This window comes from Macrotis lagotis, chromosome 7 (genome assembly GCF_037893015.1).
Source record: "Macrotis lagotis isolate mMagLag1 chromosome 7, bilby.v1.9.chrom.fasta, whole genome shotgun sequence".
Classification (NCBI taxonomy): Eukaryota; Metazoa; Chordata; class Mammalia; order Peramelemorphia; family Peramelidae; genus Macrotis; species Macrotis lagotis.
This window is the reverse complement of record NC_133664.1, coordinates 208,041,361-208,061,450: the sequence shown is the minus strand read 5'-3', so window position 1 is coordinate 208,061,450 and position 20,090 is coordinate 208,041,361. Positions and strand designations below refer to the sequence as shown.

The 20,090-nt window shown below is 35.4% G+C and overlaps 1 protein-coding gene across 11 annotated transcripts in view; it reads right to left on the bottom strand.

Annotated features, from left to right (window-relative positions):
* CRACR2A (calcium release activated channel regulator 2A) overlaps positions 1 to 20,090 on the bottom strand; it is a 209,110-nt gene that overhangs the window by 83,583 nt on the left and 105,437 nt on the right. For 10 of the 11 annotated variants that reach the window (XM_074194634.1, XM_074194626.1, XM_074194628.1 and 7 more), the window contains 2 exons: positions 13,596 to 13,686; positions 6,018 to 6,113 (listed from right to left, as the gene is read on the bottom strand). In XM_074194634.1, coding sequence (XP_074050735.1) covers positions 6,018 to 6,113; positions 13,596 to 13,686 — 187 coding nt within the window. Of the gene's footprint in view, positions 1 to 6,017; positions 6,114 to 13,595; positions 13,687 to 17,795; positions 17,851 to 20,090 lie in introns of all 11 variants that reach the window. The other variant, XM_074194635.1, reaches the window with a different exon arrangement.

Below are 20,090 nucleotides of genomic sequence, written 5' to 3'. Positions count from 1 at the left end.
CCCCCTACTGGTGTCTGATGATGGTCATCTTTAGGGTGGGGGAGAGAAGGGGGAAAAAAGCAATTTACATGATAACTTTGCTATATATTTAAAAGGAATAGTAAGTTGTACATAAAAGATTTGCAGTTTCATGGGCAGTCATCTTTCTTTAAAAAAGTACACTGTTATGTAAATGCTTGTTTTATTCCATAAATTAAAAATAAAATAAATTTAAAAAATTAAGTTCTGCTCAAGGGCCCTCTCTTCCAGAAAGCCAATCCTAATCCCTTCAGGTTGTTTCTGTCCATCTTCCCTGAAATGACCTTGTACATACTTTCCCTTAATATTTTTGGTGCCTGTGGTCTTACCTTCCCTACTTTCAAGATTAGAATAAATCCCTTGAGAACCACAACTATTTTGTTTTTGTATCTTTTATACATGACTATATAAGGTAACTATTCAATTCATTCATTCAAAGAAACATTTATTAATTCTGTACTATATACCAGATATTGTTCTCTGCATTGGAGATGCAAAGATAAAAATGAAACAACTGTTAGGGTAGGAGTACACAAGTGAGAGCATACAGGCACCAGGGCATCCAAATCATCCTGCTTTAGTCAGATGTATGGAAAAGCAGGAAATGGGCCCAAAGCCTTGTTCTGTCACTGGGTGGCCTTCATTTTCCTTAACTATAAAATGAGATAAGATGAAACAATCAACTTCCAGCTCTGACACTATGATCCTATAGTCTTTGAGTCAGTCTATCAATAAACATTTATTAAGTGCTTACTATATATATATATATATGTATGTATATATATACATATATATACATATAGTCTTTTGAGTCAGTTTATCCATAAGCATTTATTAAGTGCTTACTATATACATATATATTTAATCTTTTGAGTCAATCAATAAACACGGTGCTTACTATATATAATACACATATGTAAACATATCTTTTGAGTTAGTCTATCAATAATCATTTATTAAGTGATTACTATATACATATACATAGAGCCTTTTGAGTCAAGAGTAATCATTTTAAGGGCTTTCTATGTAAATATAAATACACACACACACACACACACACACACACACACACACACACACACACTCACACCCAGGCTTTGTGCTAACTGTTGGGGAAACACAGAACTCAAATAATCCCTTGACTCTAAATGTTATTATCTGATACATTCTCTCTTTGACCTGGAAATCAGTTGCACAGACCTTTCCCTGAGAGCTCCAAGCATCATCCTGGTCTGCACTAGCAAGGCTTTCCAAGAGAATTGGATGGTGCCACTATAAATAGCTTTTCACCATTCAAACTGAAGCACTGACAGATTGTGTTTGGGTCTGTCCAGGGTAGAGATGTTTCCAATTGGAGATAAGGCAAATTAAGCAGTTGGACAACATTCTTTTTCTGTGGACCTTCCCTGTCCTCTCACCCCATCTGTGCCTTTGCCAGACACACAGTAAGGGGCAGAATATGGACTCAAACACAGTTCTTCTGCTCTAAGATTTATTGTTTTTTCCCTACCCTTCCAAGTTTACTTTTCCAGGTCATAGAAAACTTTAGATAAAGGTATTTGTAAGACCTACTTGACTAAATATACAATGCTAGAAACTTTGGCCAAACTGACTTATTTTTCCTACTAAAAATGTTTTTTTAACCTTTAAATATTCTAAATACATAGCTTATTATGAAACTCAAAATTACAGACTACACTTAGAAGGTATATCACACTTCTTTTATTTTTAATTTTCTTTTTATATCATGAACTTAATATTGACAAACACAAACATTTCCCACATACAAAGAACAGAAACTGTGAATCTCTTTTATGCACAGCTTGGATTTTAAATGTGTATGCATATGTAAAATTTAACACAATATACCAACACTTCCAAGCTTTTCTGTTTCCTCTTTGTTCTCTTCTTATATTTAATGTTTCATTGATACTCATTTCTTTTTTTTCTCCTTCTTTCTTGTATCACTCAAGGTCAACCATTCCTATCCCTGGAAATCCCTCTCTCCCCAAAAACAAATTCACATATTGGATGTGTCAAAGAGTATATAACTCATTCTGTACCTCTAGTTCACCCAAGAGGTGGGAAATATGCTTCATCATTAAGTCTTTCAAAATTTGTTTACAATGTCACAGACACTATATTTTATCTAAATTTTGTTTTTGTTGTGAATCAGTTCCTTTAAACTTGCTCAAGTCTCTCTAAATACATATCTTTCATAATTTCTTATCATACAATAACATTCTATTGCATTCTTATACCATAATTTGTTCAACTCTGCCCCACCCGATAGACATCAACTTTATTTTTTTGCTATAAGAAAATATATTATGATAAGGATTTCTGAGTTTATATCTTTCTATCTTTTTTTTTTAGTTTTTGCAAGGCAATGGGGTTAAGTGGCTTGCCCAAGCCCACAGGGCTAGGTAATTATTAAGTGTCTGAGGCCAGATTGGAACTCAGGTACTCCTGACTCCAAGGCCAGTGCTCTATCCACTGTGCCACCTAGCTGCCCCTCTTTCTCTCTATCTTTTACCGTTTTGGGATCCATGCCTGATAGTGGTATCACTGAATTAAAGAGTAGAGGCTGTGTAAATGGAGGGAAGAGCACTTATAAAAGTGTTAGTGAGAAGCTGAGGATGACAATGAGGTTGTGAACCTGAGAAATTTGCCCTTGAGAGTAATAAGGAAGCTTGGGAGAGGGAAAAGTTTGAGAAGAAAGATAATGTGCTCTATTTTGGACATACACCTAAAGGACATTGAGTTTGAGATGTTCAATAGACATTTAATTAGAAGTAAAAAGGGAATAACTGAATCCATGGGAGTTGACCAAGCAATATAGTATAGAAGAAGAAAAGAGAACAAAGGACAGACCTTTGAGAGACACCACAGTTAGTGGGCATGACCTGGATGAAGATCTTACAAAAGAGACTGAGAAAAAATGGTCATTCAAGTAAGAAGAGAAACATGAGAGAGCCTAGAGAAAAGAACATATCTAAGAGAAGAAGAAGATAGACAGTGTCAAAGGCTACAAAGAAGACAAGGAGTTTGAGGACTAAGAAAAGGGCATTTGGTTTGGCAATAAAGAGATCATTTTTAAGTTTGGAAAAAAAGTTTCAATTGATTGATAAGGTTAGAAGCCAATGCCTAAATTCCTAGGGTTCTCAAAGTAAAACAAATATTGGTAACAATATTCTATTTATTTCTGAATATTTTAGGGAAATTTGATATATTTCATTTAAAGCCTTTTCTGTATCCCTTAATGTAGGCATACGATTTCTGTTATTAATGTTGTTTATTTTTTTAATCAGGACCAACTTATTTTTAAGAATCCTATAGCCTGAGTAAGTGATAGCAGTCTCAAATTCAGTTTGAATGTGGCTAGAGTCTCTACCAGAAAAATTGGCTGTTAGATACGGTAACTGGATGTTTTTCCTCCAGGGTCTTTCAGGCATCTTTCTTACAAAGCATGGAGCAATGTGTTAAAAAAAAAATCTATATATAGAAGTTTCTCTGTGTAAATTTAGGGAAATAGCCTAGGGTAAGGGCTTTCTATTCTGCAAACTCTTCTAGAAAAGCTGAGGAGAAATTAAATTTAGACTCACAGCTTACATGCTATATCACAATAAGTTCTCAAATGTACTCATGAGCTAAATATCCCCCCCCCAAAAAAAAACCCTATAAACACATTAGAGAAGGAAAGGAGATATCTTTTATAACTACAACTAAAGGGAGAATTCTTAAACAGAATCAGAGGTGACCAGAAAAGGTAATTTGAACAATACAAACATATACAATTGAAAAATTGCATAAGCAAGATAAGTAAAGATAAAGTAAGAAGGGAAGCATTTAACTGGAGAGAAAAATTTTTGAATCAAATTTCTCTGATAAAGATTTGATATCCAAGATATAAAGGGAATCTCATTATTCCTTTTTGTCCTCTCTGAAGCCTTTGACACTGTCCTTCTCCCTCTTATATTCTCTACTCTCCAAGTTTTCAAGATACTGTTCTCTCCTGGTTCTCTGTCTACCTGAATAATCACTATTTCTCAGACTCCTTTGCTAGATCTTCTTCCAGGTCATGCTCAATAATTGTGGGTATCCCCCAAGGGTCTCTTCTCCTTTCTTTAATCTTCTCTTCTCCCTCTATATTCTCCCATCTGGACAACTTGTCAGAGCCTATGACATTCTATTACTATTTTCTAATATCCAATCAAATATCTATTAGATGTTTCAAATTGATTTGAGAAGACTTATATGAACCCTGTATGCAAATATACAATAGGAGTCATTACCCAATAGATAAGAAGTCAAACAAAAAGAAGAAATGAAAATTACTAACAAAGAGATTTTTTAAAATGTTCCAACTCACTAATAATGAATTAAATGTAAATTAAAACAACTCTATACATCAGATTGTCAAAGATGACAAAAAAGGAAAATGGTGATTTTTGGTGGCACTGTGTAATAGAACAAACACTAATGTTACCTAGTAAAAATGTGAATTATTCTAACCATTCTAGAGTGCACTCCTGGTTTTCACTATTAGGCATAAATCATAAAGAAGTCAAAAACAGAGAGAAAAGGCATATAGTTATAAAAATATTTATTGCAACACTTTTTGTGGTCACCAAAAAGAGGGTATTTATCAATTAGAGAAGGACTGAATAAAATATTTTATAAAAATTCTATGGCATTCTGTTTTTTAAATTTTTATTTATTTAAGGTAATGCGGTTAAATGACTTGCCCAAGATCACACAGCTGGGTAATTATTAAGTGGCTGAGGCCAGATTTGAACTCAGGTCCTCCTGACTCCAGGGCCCATGCTCTATCCACTGTGCCAACTAGTTCCCCCCATGGCATGTTATTTCACCAAAAGAAATGATGACTATGATATATTCTGAGAATTCTGAGACTGATATGAACTGATAAAGAGTGAACTGAGCAGAATCAGAATGATTTACATGGTGACCAAAATTACATAAGAAGAAACAACTCTGAAGGAATACAGAACAATTTGATGCAATCAACAATCATGACTTAAAAAAACTGTTGATAAAGAATACCAACCCTCTCTTGGCACAGAGATGGTAGATCATTCTATAAGCATGAGACATGAATTTTCAGACATGAGCAAGGTTTTTGCTTGACTATTTTTGTTGTTATTCTGTCATTTTTCATTCGTGTCTGATTGTGACTCCTTTTATGGTTTTCTTGGATTGCCATTTCCTTCTCCCAGCTCATTTTACAGATGAGGAAACTGAAGCAAATAGGGTTATGTGACTTGCCCAGAGTCAAATAAAGACAAGTAGTGTCTGAGGCCAAATTTGAACACAGGAATAAAAGTCTTCCTGACTCTGGATCATTGTAACATCTAGTTGTTTGATCAAAATATGATCATTTGTTATAAGGGAAGGCTTCTATGGGTCAGGGAGAGTAGGGAGTGATAGGGATATCAAAAAGAAGGTCAGTAACATTTTTAAAAATTGAAGAAAAAAAGAATTCATAAAGAGACAGACCACAATGTGATTCTGCTAGCACTATTGTATTGTTTTATAGAAAAAAGTTCTAAAAACAAAAAAAGATCTTTTCTACTAAATTTAATATATTCTATAAAAAGTATAATGAAAATATAATGAAAATTATATATGAAAATTCACATATAATAAAAATTCACAATACTATATATAATCCTCTTCTGTTTTTTATATAGTAAAAATCTTCATGCTTATTAATGATAGTTAAGTTCAAAAGAAAAAAGAAAAAAAATTAAGTGGGGGGGGAGGATAATACCTAATATCTTCTCATGGGAAATCCTGGAATTAGAGAAATAGTGTTCACTTGGTTACCTGTGATTTCAAAGACTTTCATTTTGACAGCTAAATAGAATCTTCCAGAATTTTTTTTTTACCTGAAGTGCATGGCCCCAGATGAGAGAGGTAGGGGAGTGTAATAGAATGAATCTATGTGTTATTTTGGAGGCAATGGTGTGAAATACCTGTTTCTGCTTCTGCACAAGCTGTTCCAGCTCCTGCTCCTTTGACACCAGCTTTTGCTCCAATTCCTGACTCTGGCATTGAAATCTCTTCATGTCCTGTCCAATCAAAAGAGACAAAAATGAAATCTAGCTATAGCCTGGAGAAAGATGTCCTAGAGAGAAAGCCAATGAATCACTTGGCTTTGGAAATAATATGAGAGACTATCTAGTCATTGGTTTTTATATCTAGTGCTACAAAGAGGTTCTAAGATTATCTATTTCAACCCTCTCATTTTAAAGATAAGGAAACTTGGATTAAGAAGCTTTAAGGAACGACTTGCCCAAGGTCCTTCTGAAAGGCCCAGATTGGTACCATAGGCCATTGAGCTCCAGTTTTAAAAAATGTGACTGACATTCTTTTTGGTATCCGTATCACTCCCTATTCCCTGTGACCCATATATTCATCTTCCTGATTTCAAATCCAGGCTCACATTGAACCCTGTTTGCCTCAGTTTACTTGCCTGAAAAATGAGCTGGAAAAGGAAATGCCAAACCCCTCCAGATTCTTTGCCAAGAAAATCTCAAATGGGGCCACAAAGAATTGGACATGACTGAAAAATGGCTAAATCACAACCTCTCACTCCATAGTCAAAGTTCTTGCCATTCCCTTGCTCAGCACCTTCAATTATCAAATGAAGCATTTGAGGCCAAATGAGGCGATTTAATTACCAGTGTCACATAGCTAGTTAAGCGACAAAACCGAAACCATGATATAATAAAACAAAGACCATAACAGTAAGTTTTGTTTCATACCTATTCTGCTTAGCACTATGCTAAGCATTGAAAGAAACAAAAAGTTAAGATAGAACACTTTCTACTCTCATAGAATTTACATTCTCCTAAGAAAGCAAGAGACCAACACAGTTAGCTATAATACAGATTTTTACACTAGAAGTCTATTAGTGTATTTAAACTCAGATCTCCTGACCACCAACTAGTCCTTCCACTATACCACTCCTCTAAGTAGTGGTGCAATTCAAATAAACTAACAACTGGTTCTCTGCCCTAAAGAACATTTTAAGTAAACAAAAAGATATAACAAAAAGTAGTTTAAAATTTCCTGGTTTAATACTCAAATAAGAACAATAAAAGGTACACATAACTAGATCATGTTATATTACTCACAGTTAAATGTGATAAATGTTATCCTTATGGAGCAAAAGCAGCCACATGACCACAGCAGCTAGTATTGGAACATATGCAGAACCAAAGCTCATTCTACCTAGTCTAACTCTTTTTTTCTTCTATTTCCATGGCTTCTGAAATGATCAATAAGATAACTCTTAAAATCTATATTTCTATTGGTTCATTGTATCCCAGCTTCCTATTGGTTTCACTATTCAGGGAACACTAGCACACTTGTAATATCTCAAGTGAATTTTGGGAGTAACACAAAATAGAAACACATGACAGCTTGTCACCCCCCTGGTTGTTTGGCATTTTTTCTCTTTACATTATAAGTTTTTTTTACTGAAGGAACAAAAATGAGGAAATTAAAATGTAGTATTTTGTCAAAGGGATAAGGAATTTTATGAATAAATAAATATTACAAACATAGTTCTGTCAATTTTATTTCCATCTATTGATGGAATAAACATTACTATGGGCACTTAGAAAACATTGCTGAGCAGATGAACATTAAAAAGGTAAAGAATGTAAATTTGTGATTTCTACATTGGGCATCTGCCCAGGCACCCACCTTAGAGAGAACCCTGAATACAAGTGCCATGCTTCCATCTGGCTCCATGAACTCAACATAAAATTAGGTATCAGTTCTACCAAACCAGTGAGGACTGACTGAATCCCACCACTGCCTCCCAGCCTGGACCCACTCTGAAGGCCATAGAGATAGATGCTGTCTGTCAAATCCTTACTCTGAAGATCATATAGGTCAAATCCTTACCTTGAAGCAGACTTGACTCTAAACCCAACTAATTCAGTATAACCTTGACTGTATCATGAAATATAAGTCTCAGTTTTCTCCTCTGACAAATGGGAATAACAATGAAATCTGTGCTATGTAGCTCCCAGAATTGTAACAAAAACTTGTAGCTGGAAGAGGTCTTAGAGAGTATCCAGTCCAGCACCTTTACTTTACAAAGAGAAAACTGAGACGCGGGGAATCTAAATGATTTTCTCTAGAACAGGTAGTAACAGAGGCAGGATATAAACCCAGGTCCTTTAGACTCTGACTACTGTCTTCATTGCCATATATGATTCCTTGAACTCTACTCTATGGCCTCCTACTCATTGAAATGATAGATGTGAGAACAGTCCCCCAAATACATAGAACTCTACAAATGCAAGATTTGACATATTAGTACAGTAGCTGAACCTAGATATACTTGTGAGCTCCCTGAGGGTAGGCAATTTCTTTTGCCTTTTTTTGTATTGCCAAGGGTTGGCACATTTTATTGTTTAGAAGTGTCAGTTTTTGGCCAATATGACCAGAAAGGACAATGATCAATGTTGGAAGGGATGTGGGAAGTCTGGGACACTAATACATTGTTGGTGGAGCTGTGAACTCATCCAGCCTTTCTGGAGAGAAATTTGGAATTACACCCAAAGGCAACAAAAATGTGCATACTCTTTGATTTAGCAATACCACTACTGGGTCTATACCCTGAAAGAGACTATGAAAAAGTATAAAAACATCACTTGATCAAAAATATTCATGGCAGCCCTGTTTGTGGTGGCAAAGAATTGGAAATTAAGTGAACATCCTTCAACTGGGGAATGGCTTAACAAAGGGTGGTATATGTGTATCATGGAACATTATTGTTCTATTAGAAACTAGAAGGGATGGGAATTCAGGGAATCATGGAAGGATTTACATGAACTGATGCTGAGTGAGATGAGCAGAACCAGAAGAACATTGTACACCATAAAGAGCAACATGGGGGCAATGATCAGCCTTGATGGACTTGCTCATTCCATCAGTGCAACAATCAGGCACAATTTGGGGGTTTCTGTGATGGAGAATACCATCGGTATCCAGAGAAAGAATTGTGGAGTTTGAACAAAGACCAAAGAATATTACCTTTAATTTAAAAACAAAACAAAACATTATCTTATTGTGTAATTTTGCTATTTCTTATACTTTATTTTTCTTCCTTAAGGATATGATTTCTCTCTCATCACAGTCAACTTAGATCAATGTATACCATGTAAAGATTAAAAGACTGTCTTCTGTAGGGGGAGGGAAGCAAGAATAGGGGGAAAAATTTTAAAATTCAAAATAAATAAAATCTTTCAAAAAAGATTAAAAAAAAGAAGTGTCAGTCGTTGTGACCCCCATTTGGTGCTTTCTTGGTGAAGATATTGGAACAGTTTGTCATTACTTTTCCATATCATTTTACAGATGAGGAAAATGAGGCAAAAATGATTGCGTGACTTGCTCAAGGTCACTCAGCTAACAAATGTCTAAGATTGCATTTGAACTCAAGTCTTCTTGACTCCAGGTACAGTGCTCTACCTCACTGCCCAATCTGGTACATATAAATGTAGGTACTTAATAGATGTTTCTTGACTGACAAACCCAGGTTTGCAATCCTGGAATCATCCTTAATGCTTCACTCTTCTTTTATCATCAAACATCAGAAAACAGTCACATTGAAAGCAATGAAAATGTGTTTTCTTATCCTCACATTCAAAATTTTCTAATGGTATCTTGCCTTTATTCAGTAATTACTTTGAAATTGTTAGAAATTAGGAATTGAATTTCCAATTCTTGTCAACTTTATATCTACTGTAACTATCTGATGCAGGGAATAGAGTGATGATCTGACCTGAGTTCAAATCCTATTTAAGATATTAGTTATATGACCCTGGAGAAGTCATTTAATCTTTCTATCTCAGTTTCCTCAACTGCAAAATAGGGATAATAATTGTATCTAGCTCCCAGAGTTGGTGAGGGAATAAGATGAGATGAAATGTGTGAAGCACTTAGAAAACCTTAAAGCATCTAATAAATTTATCTGTATTTCTCCCACCTGTCTCTTACTCACTCTCATCGCAGTTATACTAATTCAGGTTCTTATCACCTTTTGCCTGGATTACTAAAAACAAAGAAACTCCAAACTGTTCTCCCTTCCACCACTCTCTCACTTTTCCAATTCATCTGACCTAGAATCATCAAATTGTCTTCCAGTAACCATCCCTAGCTTGAAAACCTAAAATAGTTTCTTACTGCCTCTAGGAAAAAATATAAAGGTTTCAGTTTGGGATTTAAAGCCCTTCATAAACTAGATCCAACATGCCTTTCCAGCTTCATGTACTGTTTCAAGAAAACTGACCAACTCTTTTCCCCCTACCTCCCATCTTCCATCTGATGGACCCTCATCCCTGGAATGCATTTGCTTTTCTCCTTAAAATAAAATCTTTCTTTCATAAAAGGGTCAGTTCAGGTGTCACTTTCTATGTAGTCTTTCTTGATCACCCAGCTTTTAGAGAGCTGCCTTTCTCCTTCAAATATATTGTATTTACTTCTCTGTGAAGAGATTGAGTCTTCTCTGTATATCTCATCCTATACATTCTAACTCTTTGGAACCAGGTACTCTCCTGTTTTTGTCTTTGATGGTTCTAACACAGTGCCTGCATAGATAGTAAGTGTTTGATGTTTGTTTAATTGAATTGAGTTGACATCAAATCTAAATCTGTCCTTTACAATTTTCATGATTGCCACTCATTTTGCACTCTGGGGACAAAGGGGGCAACTCAGATTTTTGTTCTAAATGACAGGCCTTCAAATACTTGAAGATGGCTATCATGTCCTGTAATTCTCTTCTCCAGGCTAAACATAGCCATTTTCTTTAACTTATTCTCCTGGGCAGGGCCTCATACCCTCTTCATATCCTCATACTCTCTTTTGGATATGTTCCAGCTTGTCCATGTCTTTCTAGAAAGCAAGATCAGCATAGCAGATCCAACACGGAGCTGAACTAAAAAACAATGATGTTGACCTCAGATGTACCTTTCTAGCAACCGATGCCATTGCACTCCTCCTTTCTCTCCCCCTACCCTACCCTTTTATATCAATGCTACTGTTTGGCATTCCCATGCTATGATTCCCTATAAGAGTATGTTCCCAGATTTTTCTCCATTTTCCCAGCCAGGACTATGACTGAACCACAAATTTATTTCTTTTCTTTCCCTCCTCTTCCCCCATCCCAAACTCCCATGTTGCTTGAAGAAATGAGTGTTCTTTCCCCTCCTGTCTTCTCCCACTTCTTCCTGGGAAATAATCCTTTGGTTTAAGGTGGGGGGGGGGATGAGACTTCTCCAGGAACTTGGAAATTAGCAACAATAAAATATGGAACCTTTCCCCATCCGACTCCCCACCCTCACTCTCCTCCTTCCCTATAAATGCTTTCTAGCAGTACTGCAGAATACATATCAGTCATCTTAGTTTGCATTTAAAAAGGATAACCATCCAATCCAGTCAATTTCACAGATATTGTGTTAAAAAGGAAGTTGAGAAAGGGAGAGAGATGGGGAAGAGTTCTGGGTAAGTGCTGTCAGTTTTGATTATGTTGAATTACACTCATTTGTACTTTGATTTCTTCCTCCTTTACTCCTTAGAAGTTTGTCCAGTGCTAATGGTTATTCACAAGGGTCTATGTTTGACCAGGCAGGGAGTGGGCACATGAGTTGCAGGCAATAACCCAGTGAACCCAGTCCCACAGTGGGCCTGCCCATTTGAGATAACAGAAGAAGAAAGGAGTCTGCCAGTAAGGTTTACTGGTCCCAGAAGATCACTCTGCAATGTCTGAGAATGTGGGTTTTGACTATGGCTTACTCATGTAGCCAAACTGATGATCTGGGAGCTGACAGTTTTCTGACTGTTTTAAAACCTTGGTGTGAGTGGGGAGTAGATAATAGTGCTGAAACACTGGCCTGTCTTCAGTGATTATGACTAGTCCTTTCTCATGGAGATTTAGGTTTCTTGGTGTAGTCACAGAAGGGTTGATATTGTGAAAAGGACTTTTTTTTAGATATCTATTTGGCAACTCTAGGGTTTACTGTCTGATAGGAGGCAATAATAATGATAATAATTATTATTATCATTATTATTAATAATAATACAACTCTACTCATTACAATGTGTAAAGGGAGTCACACAATAATAATAATAATAATAATAATAATAATAATAATAATAGCAATGATAAAAATCAAAAGGTCAAATGGATAGATAACTTTATTGATTTAGGCACTTTCTCCACTGATACAAGTCACAACCCATTGTGTCCTTGTTCATGTCCCTTGTCCATGTTCTCCTCTAAATTCACCAAAAAGAGGGCACTCAATACATTGAAAGCATTCATTGCTTTCTCCTGATGTCAAAAACTTCCTGGTGGTGTACCCAGTCTACCTACATATAATCCCTTACCATGTAACCAGTTGATCTTTTCTAATCATACTTCCCTGTCATACAATTTACTCATATTCTTCTTTGTAGTTCTCTCATCAAACCTACTCATAAACATTCTGGGCTTTTCACTCACCCTTGGGGCAAGATTTCATAATAATGGTGATAAGAATAGCAGATTTTATAGTGCTTCAGAGTTTACACTTTTTATAGCACATAATTTATAAAGTGCTAGAAAGTTTACAAAATCCTCTGGGTAGTACTTGAACCTGAATCCTATGAAGTACATTAAGAATACAAAGTATTATTACCCCCATTTTATAGATGAAGAAACTGAGGTTGAGAGAACTTAAGTGGCTTGTCCATGATCATATAGTAGGGCTCAAAGGAGAGATTTAAACACAGGTGTCTCAGAATTAATATCTCTGTCATACTTTCTCAGCTTAAAAAAATAAAGGTTGGACTAGATGGCTTCTAATACTCTTTCCAGGTACACATTTTATAATCCTAATCCACTGAGATACAATGTTGGTAAAAAAAAAAAAAAGGCTAAAATTTGGATTTTAATCCTGACTTGATCACTTACTATCTAAGTAATCATGGGCAAATTATTTATATTTTCTGAGTCTCACTATTTTCTTTCATTTATGGAATAAAACCAAAATAATTTGTACTATTTTACAAGGTTTTGCTTGATGACTTTAAAAGTACTATGAAAGTTTGTCATTTTTATTCATAGAGAAAGGTGTGTTTTCTTCATAGCTTAGCCTAAGTACCATCTCAAACATGAGGCTTTTCCTGATCTCCCTCACTGCTAGGGTCTTCCCTTTACCCCTAGCAGATTTACCTTGTATATGCTTATATCTACTCATATTTGTAAATGTTATAGACAAGACTGTAAGCTCTGTGAGGGCAAGAATAGTTCCTTCCTTTATCCCTTCCTTTTCTTTCTGTCTTCCTCTCTTCCTTTCCTTTCCTTTCCTCCCTCCCTCCCTCCATTCCTTTCTTTTTTCTTTCTTCCATCCTTCCTTCCTTCCTTCCTTCTTCCTTTGTATCCCTAGTGCCTGGTACAGGATAGGCATTTAAGAAATGTCTAATTTATTGGCAATCTGGAAGGTATAATACAAATTTTAAATTCTCATTTTTGTCTTCTAGGCTCAGCTACTTACCTTTAGAAGAAACTGTTCTTTCTCAAATTTTATCTGCTGTTCCATTTCCTCATAGAGATGCTGAACTTCTTCATCATATGTGGCAATTTTCCTAAACAGATGGTAAAAAGGGATTTTTGACTAAATCAATACTGAGGTTACTGTCACTTTACATATATAACATATGTGATTTGGGAGACATTGCTGATTTAGAAGCAGGGAGCATAAATGGTGAATGCAAGAATTAGGTTCAGCCAAGATGAAAACTCAATTCTAAACCAACAAAAAAGGCATATAATAAAAATGAACAAATTAGAGAAAATATGTTTGTTTAGGGGAATAGGATAAAGGTCCTGCCCTATGACTTTATCAGCTCTGGGAATTCCCAGTGAGGCAACTTCCTGTACCAATAAAAATATACAATTGTTGGACAACTCACAGTTGAGTCAATAAATATTTATTAGCAATTAGAAGGGACACATAATATAATTTCATGTTATCTAATGACTCCTGGGCATTCACTGCTGCATGGCAATACCTTTATTCTTCCTTTCTTTATGCCAGTTTTTAAAGGTAACTTCTTTCCTCAAACTATTTTAGTTATTCCCCAAATTCTCCTTACTCATCACATAACCTCATCTACTTTACTAAGAAAATGAAAGACATCCTCCATGAATCTCCTACCAGGCCATCCTTATTCACCTGGTTCAGCCCCTGACTCTCCAGGATATTTTTCAACATCCTTTCACCTTCAGCTTCCTTTTATATGACATCTGCTGCCTCCCCTTCCCCTATTAGAATTAAGCTTTCTGAGGGCAAGAACTGTCTTTCTTCATCATGTAATCCCAAATATGGAAATTTTAGGGTATGTGAAGTGTTCAGGAGGGCTAGAACCTCTGGTGGGAGGGCTTGCTGAATGCTTTTCAGGAATGTTTTCCACCTTGTCCACCTGATTTATCCAGCTCTCATCTGTGGCTCTACGACACTGTAGTATGCACAATAGGCACCCCTCAGTAAACCATCTCAGCAGGTTGAAGGTAACTAACAGGCCCTCACAATCATCTGTGATTTGGGGGATGTCTGCCCCAAGTATGTGAAAACTTTCCTCATCAGAATGGGTGAATGAGAACAATTTGTTCTGAGTTCTTAAAAGCTGTACAGACATCCAAGATGCCAAGATCTAGTTGCAACCAGGGCCAGCACCAGTCATCCTGACTTTTGTCCTGCCACTGGATTTTGATTATTCAGGAACAGAGAGTGAAGTTGGTGAATTTGTGCAACTCTATCTCACTTATATGAAATTTAAAATGCAATCAATGATTCTCTTCAAAAATGAAGGATGGGGCGGCTAAGTTGCACAGTGGATAGAGCACCGGCCCTGGAGTAGAAGTACCTGAGCTCAAATCTGACCTCAGACACTTAATAATTACCTAGCTGTGTGGCCTTGGGCAAGCCACTCAACCCCACTGCCTTCCAAAAAAATCCCCCTAAAAAAATGAACAAACCACAATTTGTATATACAACAGTTCCTTCTCTCCTCTTCCCCTTTTTCCCCTCCCCTCCTTTCCTTCCCTTCCTTCTTTTGTTGCAATTTCAATGTCTCTGTTTCTCATTGTCTTTCTGTCTCCCCATTCCATATCTCAAAATCCCTCCCTCTATATCTTCGATCATCCTCTTCTTTACTGTAGTCTCTAAGAATCCCATAGACCTTCCACTGTCAAGGCTAACACTTCTGCCTTTGATCCCATCTCTCCCTTCTTTAATCTTTAGTCTCTCCCTCCTACTTACTTTTTCCCAGTGACTTGCAAACATGCTCAGGTTCCTTTTCAAATATAAAAATGATGGCAACCTTTACTTGATTCTGCCTATCCCTTTTTTATCCTTTATCTTTTCTCCATCATGTTCCTGGAAAGAATTCGTTATTCTCCGTGCCTTCACTTTCCCTATAACCACTCATTTCTTGTGTCTCAGAAACAAATTTCTGACCCTACACTTGCATTCTACAAAGTTAATAAAAATTTCTTACAGACTAACTCCAATGTCCTTTTCTCAATTTTCCTCCTTTTGGCCCCTTGGGCAGCTTTTAACACTGCTGATCATGATCTTGGATGCTCTTGTCTTTCTTGGCCTCTACTGAATCTACTTCAACCTGTTTGACTGATCCTTTCCAGTCCCCTTTCAGGCATCATAACCCATCTCCCATATCCTAAGAAAGGTTCTATCCTGAGTTATTTTGCTCTTCTCTCTCCCTGAATTTTCTCCTTGGTGATCTTATCATCTGCTGTAGGTAAAAGGATCATTCCTATAGAGATGATGGAAAGAGAGGAGAAAAGCATTTATATGACCATCTACAAAGTGTTAGGTACTATATTAAATGCTTTTTACAAACATTATTTCATTGATTCTAACAACCCTGCAAGGTTATCATTATCCCCATTTTATAGTTATGAAAATCGAGGCAAACATAAATTAAGAGATTGTCTATTTGAAATCACAACTAGTAAGTATCTGAGGATAGAATTAAACTGAGGTTTATCTAACTTCTGGCTCAGTCCTCTATTCCCTACACCACCAATGACCTCTCAGCAGATAGTATATATATATATATTATACACACACACAAACATAGATTTACATATACACCCATACATATCTATGGAGTGAGACCTATATATCTATATCTATATCTATATCTATATCTATCTATCCCTCTATCTTTCTATACTTGTTCTTCCTCCAAAAATGCCCATTTCCAATAAGAGTACCACAACCCTCAAATGACTCAAGGTTGGAGCACTGGAATTCTTTCTCACTTCTCACTCACATCCATTTCATCCAATAAATTGCCACATCTTGATTCTACTCTACAAAATCTCTTGCATCAGTTCTTTTCTCTCCAAACACTCCAAATACTTCTTTCATTTCTCAACTGGATTATTTCTATAGCCTTCCTAATTAATCTCCCCTTCCTATATACTACTAAAATAATTTTCCTAAGGCAGATGTCTGATCCTATTATTCCTTTCCTCACAAAACTTCAGTGACTACCCTTAAGATAAAGTACATCCATTCCTCAGCCTGACCACCTAATGCTGTCCTTATTCTACCTTCAAATGATTTTTCTAGACTTATTTCAAATTACATCTTTCTTTAAAATCTATGTACCAGGCAAATTGCTAGACAAACTGATTTCTCAGAAATCAGCATTCCATCACTTGCCTCCAGGTAGTTCCACTTAGCTCCGAATTCATCATACACTCTCTCCCCATCTCTGCCCCTTAGGATATTTATTTTCCTTCAAGTTTTGGTTCAGGGGTCACTCACTGCCACTGTAAAGCTTTCTCTAATTCCTTCCCTTTTAAGTGTTAGAACTAACTCTTCTTTTCCCCAAATGATTTGCATTATTCTCTTCAGTAGATTGTTAAATCAGGAAGAGTTTCATTTTTGTCTTTTTATTCTTACCTTTTTGCACACTGCCTTGATCATAGTATACATTTAATAAATGTTGAATTGAATTGAAATGTATTCAGTTCAGCAGTGTAGAATTCAGAATCAGCCAACACATATTTGAAGACTTTAAAAAAGAATAAGATCAAAGTTTGTATCTAGACACTAGCCATACAAAAACAAACATAGTCTCTGCCCTCAAAGAGTTTGCATTTTACTAGAAAGATACAATACATATGAGAAATAAGTACAGAAAAAGCAATTTTTTCCTCATTCAAAATTTGTTTGCATTTTACAAGACAATTTTAAACTAAGCATGAAACCTGTTTTCAGAGTAAATGGAAAGAAAGCAACAGGGGATAAGTCCAAGTCTCACAGAAAAAAGAAGTTTTACTTGCTACTAATAATTTCAAAATATACAAGTTTTGCCAAGTATTACAACCACTATCCAAATCAAATTGTGGGTCAAATACTATATTTGGTACATTTATTAAACCTCTAATTAAAAATGTAATTTTGTTTGATGAACATGATAACAAGTTATCCTTATAAGTCATTGAAATATGCATCCCAGACATGGGTTGAAGTGAAGACATTTTTGGCTGAACATTCAGCACAAAAGGCATTCCCATATTTTCTACAATGATACTGTCTCATTGCCATATAGTTGTATCTTGTTATCTTCAGTAAATTTACTATTTAAAGGTAATTTAAAGAGGGAAAGAGCATTATGACTATGAGTTCTAGAAAGGGTCTTATATAAGGAGGAATTACCTGACTGAGCTTTGAAAGAAGCTAAGTGGGTACACTCCAGATATGGAGATTTCACCTGTAAAAAGGCATGAGAGCAAGAGTTGGAACACTGTATATACAGGGGACAACTGAGTATAGGAATGTTACAAAGTATGTGAAGGGAAACAATATGAAATAAAATAAGAAATGGTAGTTAGGAACCTGATTTTGGAGGGCTTTTAATACCAGACTGAAGATTTTGTATTTTAACTTAGAAGTAAGAGAAGATCAATACAAATTTGGGGCAAAGGTATATGTGTTTTCATAGGAATTTGACAGCTGTATAAAGGATGTTTTCTGGAAGAGATATAGAGGGAAAAAGAAGAATAATTTCTTCCCAAAAGCTGGATTCTTCCTCCACAGCTGTCCTCATCTGTCAGGGAAGACTGTCAGCTAGGGACAAGAATAATCTGTTAGCCAATCAAGAACTAGCCTTATATAGTAGTATGGGAAGTACTTGGGGAAAGTTATAATTTTCAAATGATTTCATTTTGAAATAAAAATAGTCATGTGTATATGCTTCTTCTGATATTAGGTTGATAGAACAACATACCTTGACCAGATAAATTTGGATCAAGATAGCATCCACATCTTTAGTCAGTTTTCTGTCAAGTGGATGTAGGATTTCAAGCTATATGTATTTTTATTTTTTGTGCTTTTCATTCTTTGGTTTTTAAGAAAGGCTATTACTGTGTGGAAATATGGAAAAGTTGTCGCTCTTAAAATGCATGCTTCAATGATTACAGATATTGTAGGTAAATTTTTTAATGATCTTTCAAGTTACAATGAAATAGAATTAGTCAAAGAAAAGTATGAAAGACAGCAAAAGCAATGACAAGAACTGAATAACTTTGACTTCAGATAACCTAATTAATCCTCAGCAAACAATCAATAATCTTCAGAGAGATTCAGCAGCTGGGAAAGGTGTTATTATTCCTCTGTAGAGTTATAATCAGCTTCTTAAAGTTAGGATAACAAGACCACCAGGGAAAGGGTGGGGGAAGGGGGGGAGAGAAATGCACTATTAACCTTTGTTATAAAGAAATTATTGTCATAGTTAAGACAACAGAAAGACTAGACTACTTAATATTTTTAAAATATAATTTCACTGATGAAATTTGCCTTTTCATTTAAGACTTTACCAAATATTTTGTTAGAAGAAGTCAAGGTGACACTGTAATATTTGATCATCTTTTTAATACTATAAAACATTCACCCAAAATTTGCTTGGGAAATTTATTTTTTACTTCCACTGATGTGGAAATCTTATCTTTTCCTTATCAAAGGTTATTGAAGGATAATGAGCTCTTATAAATATATAATATCATAATATTATAATAATAGTACACATTAATATAGAAATATTATGGTATTATATAAATATCTGTTCAGGTACAAAATTGTTCTGGAATAATGGAAATTTACAGATCCAAGTGGAAAACTACTACAACGTGATCTTGTACCATGTCACATATTATAAAAGGTTAAGAAACTTATCCAAGAAATGGCTTGGATAAATATGCTTCACTGACCTAGGAATTCTCCTGCTACAAGCCCAGAGGGAATCCACATGCTACAGAGAAGATGTAAAATTTGCCTGGTATCACCCAGGATGTGAGCAAAGTTTGAATCTGGATCCTCTGACTCTAGATCCTCTGTGGAAAGATCCATTGATCTTTCCACATTTTACATTACCTCTTGTCTTTATATTCCCAACAGCTCAACGACTGACACATATTAGGTACTTAATAGATGTTAGTTGAATGATTTTTTTAAAAAGCAAACTTAGATTATAATAGAAGCTAGACATGAACAAAATGGACTTCATCAAAGTTCCCTTCTATATTAATTAATTAGTTAACTTTAACATTAACATTGAATGATATATAGTTTCGTGATGAATTAAAGAATGTGTCAAAATCTTGTAAGTTTGATACAAAACCATGTAAAACAAATTATTGTAATAAAAGGAGCTTTAATATTTTTATTAAAAGCTTTAATATAAAAATGTTATAAGGGTTATAAGGTAAAAAAAAGTAACTATTTTACTTTGCCCTAGTAATAAACATGTATTATTCTATCAAATTTATTGAGGAACTATTTCACATCTCCTAAAGGAAAAAAAATTCAATATTCTTCCTTTATTCTGACCCATGAGGGGCAAAATGAGAAGAATGTTTTATGAAATTGGCCTCTCCTAGTTTCATGCTTTTTATAATTTTGGTTCACCCATGTAAGGGTGCATACTCTTAATAACCACTAGAAACCTGATAACCC